This window comes from Mus caroli, chromosome 10 (assembly GCF_900094665.2).
Source record: "Mus caroli chromosome 10, CAROLI_EIJ_v1.1, whole genome shotgun sequence".
Taxonomy (NCBI): Eukaryota; Metazoa; Chordata; class Mammalia; order Rodentia; family Muridae; genus Mus; species Mus caroli.
Window position 1 is genome coordinate 20,672,592 of NC_034579.1, and position 10,993 is coordinate 20,683,584.

Consider the following 10,993-nt stretch of genomic DNA (forward strand, 5'->3'; position numbering starts at 1 on the left):
AACTACTGCACAGAAGAGCTGCAGTGGTATGGGTAATGCATTAATGTCGATTGTTAGAAGACATCAACATGGATGTGAGCAGACAGAGCAACGGCCTTAGTCAGAGCTGATCGCTCATCCCCAGGCTGAGGATGGTACAGAACATCTGTCAACTTTCCAGATGGCCATACGTTGAGATTAAATGCTAAAGCCAAGTGCAGGGTCCTGTCAAAGTTCCTACAATGAACAGAGCAGCTCACAGTGAAAGGAGTCATCCAATTCAACATGCTAAGAGTTTAGAGTTAGAGTGAAGAACATCCTACTTGTACTGCTAAAAAGGGGCAAGTCCTCCCTGTACTGGATACTACATCAGGCTGCATGTGCCCAGAATGTCTTCATGACTTACAACGCAAGTTGCCACTGAGGGTCCAGATAGAAGGTCAGTGGCTCAATCCTGTCATTTTTAGCGAAGTGTAAGCGCTTGGGTAAGAAGTGTTTCAGGTAAGGCCGGAAATGCTGGTTTGGTTCCCGGCACTGATGGAGCAAAAGGCAAACGAAACAAAACAAAACAAAACCATTATTCTTACATCACCTGGGGCATGAACATTAACTTCAGGTCGGGATTTTACTCACAAGCATCTTACCAGCCTGACTGGAAGACACAGGTGCAACTAGGAAACTAATGCTTCTTGCTAGTTGTGGAACTTGAATGGTCATTGGAACCTTTACTGGGAATTATAATGACTACTGAGCAAAAGACCTACGATTCCTAGAGTGTCACTGGGTTACAGTGGGGTTACAACTAATGTGTTTATTTCACATGCTGTTAAATGCATCTATACAAAATTCTTCAGTAAACTGTATCAAATATGAAGCATATATATTTATACATATATGTAATAAATGCATATAAATATGCATTTCTTTGCATATGATATATATATATATCAGCACTAGGACAAATACATATTTTTTAAATAGATATTTAGTATAAACCAGATCAAAACAAGATTATAGACATGCAGCACAGTAGGACATCATGACCTATATCATATATATTACCAAGTATACTATATCATATATATTATCAAGTATAGCAATAACTGAATAATGAAAAATTAAGATACTCACAGAAAGATTTTTTGCAAGGGCTTCATAGTTAACTGAAGTAACAAACAAAAGAATTTAAAGTTAATGATATGCTACAATTAACAATACAAGTAATATAAGATGCACAGTGTTGTATTGTTACACTCAAACTATCAGTGTGCATTCGTCTGTCCTTTTTTTGAAACAGGATCTCGTGTAGCCCAGACTAGCCTCAAACTCATTATGTAGTGAGGATGTCTTTGAACTTCTAATCCTCCTACCTGCAACTCTAGGACTATGGGCATGTGCCACTACCCCCAATTTGTGTAATGCTGGTGACCAAACCCAGGGTTTTCTGCAAACGAAGCAAGCTCTGTGCCAATGGAGCTACATCGACAGCCCTAAAGCTAGTTTCAAACAGCTCTTCTTACATCAGTGCATGGCCACTGAAAAGAGCAGACAAGGCTTAGGTACCATTCTGTCACAATGGCCAAGAAACAGTGTCACACTGCTCTACAAAAAGGAAACCAGTGCATTGTCTGTTGACCCATCTCTCTGTGAGGCCACATGCTTGTCTGCTCATCCACCTGACTCGTCAGCTGCTGTCCACCCATCCAGATCTAGCATAATTTCTCCACGTCATAATCAAGATATGTGTTTCGGATACATTACAGAAAGTACTTAGGAAGACATATTCCAAACTAAGCAAGCTGTCTCTAAAGAGAAGAAACGAGCTGTGATGTAGAGAGAAAATGGAATTTTCAAATGAAACAGATACAAACGAGAAAGCAAGTAAATTAGTGTCAACACTGGGTTTAAATGGGGGCGGGGAGGGTCCATTAGATTTTCCTACTGTAGTTTGTGCTACATATCAGATACTGTCTAGTTTTCTAAAAGTCCCTTTAGTTCTGCTTTTAGTTACATACATTTGGGAAAATTACCTACACAAAAGAATCCATACATATGTGTATAGATAATTGCTTTAATTTGGAAGATGCGGAGTTCTAACCAGAATGATGTTGTGGCTAAAGCTCAGCCACATGCCAAACAGCACTCAGTCTGTCTGTCAACCTCAACCACCCTGTGCCAAATGCCACCCAGGAATGTCAGTCTACACATTTCTAACAGGTTATTAACCAGGCACAATGAGCCTCAGAATCCATGGAAAATGTTTCTAGGGTCGTCCTTCAGATATTACCAGTTTCAGATGGCCACGTCCCCTACAAAGTCATGCAGTCTTTGTATGTAACTTAAATGATCTCCTGTATATTTTAACTCATCTCTGAATTACTATAATGCCTAATACAAAGTAAGTGAGTCACAGCTCATTTTAAGACTATATTATTTAGAGGATAACAGTAGCAAAATATCCAACCGTGACAAAGTTTGGAGCTGTGATGAAAGGATGGACCATCTAGAGACTGCCATATCCAGGGATCCATCCCATAATCAGCTTCCAAACGCTGACACCGTTGCATACACTAGCAAGATTTTGCTGAAAGGACCCAGATATAGCTGTCTCTTGTGAGACTATGCCGGGGCCTAGCAAACACAGAAGTGGATGCTCACAGTCAGCTATTGGATGGATCACAGGGCNCCCAATGGAGNAGCTAGAGAAAGTACCCAAGGAGTTAAAGGGATATGCAACCCTAGAGGGGGAACAACATGATGAACTAACCAGTACCCCGGAGCTCTTGTCTCTAGCTGCATATAAAGATGGCCTAGTCGGCCATCACTGGAAAGAGAGGCCCATTGGACTTGCAAACTTTATATGCCCCAATACAGGGGAATGCCAGGGCCAAAAGAATGGGAATGGGTGGGTAGGGAAGTGGGGGGCGGTATGGGGGACTTTTGGGATAGCATTGGAAATGTAATTGAGGAAAATACGTAATAAAAAAATATTAAAAATTAAAAAAAAATATCCAACCGTCTATACCGAAATTTATTTCATTGTAAAATCCAAACTTAACCCAATTTTGATAATTCAGACACATTTATATTTCCATTGTACAATGTAATTGTGAAATGGTTCAGCAGGTAAGAGCACTGACTGTTCTTCCAAAGGTCCTGAGTTCAAATCCCAGCAACCACATGGTGGCTCACAACCACCTGTAATGAGATCTGCTGCCCTCTTCTGCTGCATCTGAAGTCAGCTACAGTGTATTTTGTATAATAATAAATAAATCTTTGGACTGAAGCGAGCAGGGACTGGGCGAGCAGAGTTGATCAGAGCAAGCGGGCTGGCCGGAGCGAGAGGGGTGGTTGACCAGAGTGAGCAGAGGTCCTAAAAATTCAATCCCCAACAACCACATGAAGGCTCACAACCATCTGTACAGATACAGTGTACTCACCTACATGAAATAAAAAAATCTTTTTAAAAAATTGTATCAAAAAGATAAGCAAAGCCAAAGATGAAAATCAGAACAGGAGCCATGGAGATTGGAGACAGTTATGAAGTGAGCTTGCTGTGCAAAGTAATAAATATCTTTAAAGGTGTCTTGGCGGTTTGTGTTCCAAAGGGATGTGTCTCTATATGTACAAGGTGTATGCTTTGGGAAATTGTTTCTTAGTAAAGAAACTGATGGCCTACAGAATGGATAATTTCTGCTGCATTCCTCTTCATAACAATAATATTCTAATGGTGGGTTATTGTCATGGAATGTCATTACTTAATGTTTAAAAACATAGTTGAAGTTTTCTCATAAACAGTGTATAAAACTTAATAAGCAGACTATATACTGGAATATGAAATTATAGATCACCACATAGTGTCTGGTCCAAAATTCTAATAGGTAAATGGTTACCCTCTCTTCACTCCAGTGCTACCCTGTACAGAACACCTGTGCATTCCTGTGGCCGGCATGTACTGATGTAGAGGGATACACTCTCTCTAGTGACATCTAAAAGTAGCCAATAGCTTCGCTCACATGAATAGTATGTCTCTGGGACATCAGTGGGTCTCAGCCGAGCAGCAGGTCCATACACAACCTTCACATTGCTCACATCCCCCAAGTACTTATTCAGGTACACATACTTCTTACAGCTGCCTTGTTCCATGCCTGGAAAAATCAATCACAAAACGTGTCGTAACATGACTAAAGGAAATCACACATAAAACATAACTAATTTCACTTCCAGGATCAGTTTTTGTCCCTTTCTTATTGTTTTATTGAAACAGGGTCTCTGAACATAATCCCAAAACTCATTACATATGCCAGGCTGCCCTTGAGCTCACAGAGATCTGCCTGCCTCAGCCACCTGATACCTCCAGAATTTAACCGATTATCTACATACACAGAATTCAATACTCATATTAGTTGATCATCTGATAAGACACAGCGTTTCAGTTAGGTGTACGTTTTCTCCATATTTATCTTTTAAAAATGTTTATTATTTTTATGTATGCATATGTGCATGTGCCTACATGAGTGTGCATATATATATATATATATATATATATATATATATATGTGTATATATATATATATATACACACAAAAAATGTCTGAATATGTATGTATAAATGTTATATATACATATGACACGTGTGCAGGTTCCCACAGACAACCAGAAGATACAGATCCGAGGAACTGAAGCTACACATCATATGAGCCTCCTGATGTGGGTGCTGTAAACGGAACCAGGTCCTCTGCAAGAGCAGTTAGCACTTCAATCATTGAGCCATCTCTCCAGCTTTCCTCCCTTTTCCCATTCCTTCATCCCCAGATTGGGCTCTAAATGAATCTTCCTGGTGTCTCGTGCAATCACCACGTGAGCACTGCCAGATGTCTTTCCACAACCGAAGAGGGCGATTTACCTCAAAATACCTCATATTAAACTGGAGTATACTCCGGAAGAAGGAGATCCCAGAGTATACAGTGTTAGGACTGTTTCCTAAGACAGCATCCCACAAGCATGTCTGAAGCAAAGACAAGCGAGATGAACAAAAGGAGCCAGAAAGAGCCTATTAGCTGCTTTGCTGCATGGATGATGCTCTGTAGGCGCAAAGCTGTACATAATCACGTGACATGTACAGAATCACTGGGCAAAAAACCGCATTGGGGGCCAGTGAGGTGGCTCAGCTGGAAAAGGCACTTCTACAAACCTAACAACCTCAACTCTGTCCCCAGAACTCATCGCGAATGGAGACACTGACTTCCCAACGTTGTCCTCTGACCTCTAACAGCACACCATGGTGCAGTGTGTTCACAAGCAATAGTTAAATTAAAACTCTTTAAAAGTAGCATGTGTTGTGAGAAACTCAAATAAAAGCAAATAGGTGCCACCTTTAAAGTCAGGTTTATGATGCTAAAGTGAATTGAAGAGATATATAAAAATATGCCCCAATTAAAGCTAAACTGTAGTTACCCAAATTTAATGCTGGAAATTATTTTTAGTACTTTCAATACTGGTGTAGAATTTTATCAAATCAGAGAAAAGGTCAGATAGGTTATGGCTGGCCATACCCACAAATTTCTTTAATTTTATACTTTAATTACATTTTATATTAAATGTATTTTCCCTAAAAACTACCCCTAAGAAATCACATTTAAAAGCAAAAAGCTTTATCTACAACCCTCAGTAAAAATAATGAAACAGGAATCCATTGAGCCAATTCTTTAAGACACACTGTTTAATCCACAGAGTGAATTCATGAGCTCAGATTACCGTGATCTGAAATGAGGATGAGGTTCAGGCATTTATCCAAGCCCAGGTCCTTCAGGCCGTCCATCAGCATGCCGACCAGGCGGTCAACCTTCTGCAAGGCCTTGATGACCTAGGAATGGCAAGCAGCTGTGTATGATGTGTTCCAGGCTAAAGCTATTTCTACATCATCACAGTCTACTGAGAGGAGGGAAGGGAGAGAGGAAGGGAGGGAGAATGGAGGGAAAGAGGGCAGAGGAGGTAGGGTGGGAAGGGGCCATTGAAACATTGATAAACTATGATAAATACACAGTAGACTGATACAGGTCAGGATCATAAAACATCTGCCAATCATTAGGAGCTGAATGGTCCAGATTGCATATTTACTCAACTCTATACTCTGGGGGTACCATTAGCTAGTCCCTCCCTGAGGTTCAAGCATCAAACTCAGACTAGACTTGATTAAACCAAAATAACACTCACCCCAGTCTGCAGTGTCTGGGCTGAAGCCAATGCTATCTTAATTAGCATTTCACTTCCCGCCATCAACCTCATCTTGAACTTTTTAATCATTTAAATGGTCACTGTTTAAATGGGCCGAATGTTTCCTGACTTGCAAAGGGGTTAAAATTAATTCATAAATGCTCCATGTAGTTCCATTTACTTAAAAATAAATAAACCCTTACAACTCTCAGGAACGCCTTATTTCCTTACAAAAATGCATCTATTTTGTACACTGATATTCCAAGCCTACAGAAGGGTTGACTTTGGGTAAGCTGCTTACTGGCATTTTCTTTTCCTCATGTGTTATAAAGCCACACAAAGAAAGTCTTGCCTATATTCTCTGCAATACATCTTCACTTACAGCTTCCACACCTCACATTCGTACAAGATAAGATCCTTCAGTATGATCCTCCACTCACAGGAAGACAGCCAAAGGACATGGATTTTACGTTTTAAATATTAACATGGTTTCAGGTGCCAGTAATACTAAAAGAGTTGAACAGAGTTAGTTAGTATGATTTGAAAAGCAGCAGACTTCATCCAGAACAAGAGCACATTAGGAAAAAAGAGGGGACATGAGCAAGTCAGGTAAGGTTGCACGGATCCTAATTTTATGACCTAATAAACAATTGCCTTTCAGCCAAACTGACCTTGTCATGGGTCTTACATATCAGTCAAATACAAATTAATAAGTACAACAATGAAAATCACACTGGCTGCCTGGCCGATTGTTAAAACCACAGCAATAATCAGTCATGAGCAAAATTTCTCTTGTCCTGCTGTGAGATGGCTAGTCTGGTCATACTTCTTCAAACCCTGCCTCTAGCAAGGAACATGCCGGCTCTCCTGATGACAGAGTCAGAGCTGGGTATAGTGAGGCTGCTAGCTGCCATGGAGCGTCTGGACACATACCTGGATGGAAAGACTACCAAGGATGGAAACAGACCTGACTGAGGACTAATTTCCCTCTCTTGACTGATATAAAAGCAATGCAGAATAGTATCTGTTCTCTCAAAGGCTTCAAGTCCATGCCAGTCACAGGGCAGAAAAACAAGGAGAGATGTTCCTTACAGAGGTTTAAATCCAAGTTGCGGGGGAGGGAGGGGAGTAGGCCTATTCCCTACTGTGACATTTAGCAATCATCTTGCATTTAGGCCAAGGAGCACAGACATGGCTACCCAAAACAGAGCTCACAGTAGACATGGCAGGCCAAGCTTCCATCTGGACAAGCAGTAAGGAATCCTAAAGACTCATAAACATTCCAGCCTTCATCACCTGAGCAGGGAACTAGTAGGAATGTGGGGTAAAGGCTTAACTACTAACTAAGGAAGACAGTGGGTTTGTAGTCTGTCTTCTGGACTCATAGAAGGAGAAAGATAATAGACCTGACAACACCTCTTCCTCATCTTATGTCCAACAGGATTCCCAAGTCTGTAATTTCAATTTCATTCACATCTCAGACCATAGGAAAGAATTCACCGATCAGAAGAAAACAGAACACAGACGCAGGGAGGAAGAAGTTCATGTCACCTTGGGCATTGATGCTCTATGCTCCGTGACGTGTGAATGGCATGGTGATGTGAACTCAGAAAGAGGGAAGTGTTGCTTCAAGCTATGGTGGCCATAGCCAGGAACTGGCTACGTTTCTAAAATATGGCAGGTCAGATACGAGACATTATGATCTTTACTCCGTAGGCAACTGGTTCCCATCCCTACTGTCACAGTAGCTAACGTTAAGTTTTTTTTTTCCTGGTTCTTCACTTTTAATAGTGTCTACCATGCTTTCAAGCCCCACTCTTAAGTAATAAGTTTGGCTCCCAGGCAGGAGAGTGTCTCCTAAGAAGAGTAAGAAGAGGATATATCCACAGAAATCTGGAGTCTTGGATACTTAAAGACGTCCCATAGAGCACTCAGGTTTGAAGGAAAAGAGAGGATAAAAGATTCAGAGCTGACGGTGATTTCATTCAACAGTTCAATGTAGCGCTGTAAAAACTGTAAGCAAAGCCAGTTCTCTCGGCTCTTGTTTTGTTTAAATTGTTCTCTCTGGCTACATAGAATTTCATGTACATAGTTACATGGTTACATAGAATTTCTTTCCAAAAAAACCATAATATCTTTCTTTCCAGAAGTCACAGTACCTCACAGAATGTTCTTGAAGTCCACTTCAAGAATACTAAATTTAACGAAGTGATTATAGATAGCAATGAACTTACCTCGCTGCTGACTGGTCCATGTGAATGCCCCGAAGAATCTGGTTCTTCTAAATACAGAGTGTAAAAGTGTGGTCTAAATCAAACAGTATCAAAATGTAATATTTTACGAACACATTGAAAAACGGAGTGGAAAGAATAATTCAACAGTTGATCCTGATTAAAAATCCTACAGCCCCGGGGAAGCATCCCTAAAACTCTGAGGAGCCATTTACAAGCTTAGGATTCTTCGAAATGAAGCTGTAATTGTTCACTAGTTGCTTTGGCTATAAATCATCAGAGCAAACAACAGTTTTGTTGTAGCCTGTATAGATGTCTATGAAACAAAGCGGCCTTTGTACCAGAAACTGTCTACATACCTTTCATGGCTAGGAAGCTGTAGCCACTCAAGAACAGCTAGAATCCTTTCTTCAAATGGTACTGACCTAAAATTGATGATAAGCAAATTAAACCAAATCTGCAATAACTAAATGTCAAATGCAATTTTTTTTTCTTCTTGGAAATGGTAGTAAGTGATACTAGCTAGGTATCTGTAACATCTGAAATTACTTTAGATTTATTTTCCATCCAATAATTCCAGTACCAGGAAACTGATGCAGAGCTTTAGTTTGAGGTGTATAAAGAAAGACCCTGCCCCACAGACTCCCCCCACCCACAACACACAAAGAAGGTGTTATTTTCAAACTTAAATTTGCTTTTCTAATGAAGACCAAGATTAACTTTATACAGATAAAAAATGCTTGGGCTTTAAAAATTGTTTCTTGTCTTCTCTGGAGGTATTATACATTCAGTTAAGAATGTCCACTGTCACATCCCTCCCTCCGTCTCTCCTTCTGTTGCTCCCTCCCCTCTTCTTCCTTCATTCGTTCCTTCCTTTCTTCCTCCCTCCCTCCCTCTCTCCCTCCCTCCCTCTCTCTCTCCCTCCTTCCCTTCCTTCCTTCCTTCTTCCCTTCCTTCCTTCCTTCTTTCCTTCTTTCCTTCCTTCCTTCCTTCTTTCCTTCCTTCCTTCCTTCCTTCCTTCCTTCCTTCCTTCCTTCCTTNCCTTCCTTCCTTCTTTCCTTCTTTCCTTCCTTCCTTCCTTCTTTCCTTCCTTCCTTCCTTCCTTCCTTCCTTCCTTCCTTCCTTCCTTCCCTGCTATTTTTCATTTGTTTGTTTCAGAAGAACTTGTTCACTGGTGACTGGGAAGCAGACACAGTGAGAACAGACTACAGTTCTCCAGGCAACTTTCCTTCAGTGAAATGAGTTCGGCCTCCTCTGGTCACTGGGTTCTGTTAACATGGTCCTTCCAAAGCCTGCTCCCCTCACACGCCATCAGCTCTGCCCTTTACTCGATCTAGGAAATCTAGGCTGCCCCTCACTAACCTGTAGGTTCACCTAGGCTAGTGAGGTCACTCAGACCTCACAGACCACTCCATCTCTGATATAAAAACCATGGCAAACAGTGGAGACAGGAGCAGACCACTCACTCTCCTTCCATGAGTGAGCCACACAGAACACACAGTACCATGAGTTGACCAAGGAAAGATTTGTGACCATTTTTGACATTCTCAAGTAAGGTATATCATACGGCTTTTAATCATAAATTTTAAAAGTATAAATGAAACTACTTTGGTAGTTTTGCTAAAATCAATGAAAAAAAAGCCCTCCCTACCTGTTTCTATACCAATACCATGCAGTTTTTAATCACAATTGCTCTGTAGTACAGCTTGGAGTCAAGGATGGTGATTCCACCAGAGGTTCTTTTATTGTTGAGAATAGTTTTCACTATCCCATGTTTTTTGTTATTCCAGATGAATTTGGAAATTGCTCTTTCTAAATCTATGAAGAATTGAGTTGAATTTTTGATGGGGATTGCACTGAATAGGTAGATAGCTTTTGGCAAGATGGCCATTTTTAGTATATTAATCCTGCCAATCCATAAACATGGGAGATCTTTCCATCTTCTGAGATTACTGGTACAGTGACAGGCAGGTAGATCAATGGAATAGAACTGAAGACCCAGAAATGAACCCACACATCTATGGTCACTTGATCTTTGACAAAGAAGCTAAAACCATCCAGTGGAAAAAAAGACAGCATTTTCAACAAATGGTGCTGGCTCAACTGGGGGTCAGCATATAGAAGAATGTAAATTGATCCATTCTTATCTCTTTGTACAAAGCTCAAGTGTAAGTGGATCAAGGATCTCCACAACAAACCAGAGGCACTGAAGCTTATAGAAGAGAAAGTGGGGGAAAGCCTCGAAGATATGGGCACAGGGGAAAAATTCCTGAACAGAACAGCAATGGCTTGCGATGCAAGATCAAGAATTGACAAATGGGACCTCATAAAATTACAAAGCTTCTGTAAGGCAAAGGACACTGTCAATAGGACAAAAAGGCCACCAACAGATTGGGAAAAGATCTTCACCAATCCTACATCCAATAGAGGGCTAATATCCAATATATACAAAGTACTCAAGAAGTTAGACTCCAGAGAAGTAAATAACCCTATTAAAAACAGGGTACAGAGCTAAACAAAGAATTTTCAACTGAGGAATACCAAAAAAAAAAAAAAAAAAAAAAAAA

At 40.6% G+C, this 10,993-nt stretch overlaps 1 protein-coding gene across 3 annotated transcripts in view; it reads right to left on the reverse strand.

Moving 5' to 3' along the window:
* The window catches only part of Enpp1 (ectonucleotide pyrophosphatase/phosphodiesterase 1), a 66,977-nt gene that overhangs the window by 16,173 nt on the left and 39,811 nt on the right, over nucleotides 1-10,993 (reverse strand). For 2 of the 3 annotated variants that reach the window (XM_021174645.2, XM_021174644.2), the window contains exons 10-15: nucleotides 8,786-8,851; nucleotides 8,430-8,502; nucleotides 5,737-5,845; nucleotides 3,996-4,127; nucleotides 1,111-1,142; nucleotides 386-513 (exon numbers count right to left, since the gene is read on the reverse strand). In XM_021174645.2, coding sequence (XP_021030304.1) covers nucleotides 386-513; nucleotides 1,111-1,142; nucleotides 3,996-4,127; nucleotides 5,737-5,845; nucleotides 8,430-8,502; nucleotides 8,786-8,851 — 540 coding nt within the window. The remainder of the gene's footprint in view (nucleotides 1-385; nucleotides 514-1,110; nucleotides 1,143-3,995; nucleotides 4,128-5,736; nucleotides 5,846-8,429; nucleotides 8,503-8,785; nucleotides 8,852-10,993) is intronic. The other variant, XM_021174647.2, reaches the window with a different exon arrangement.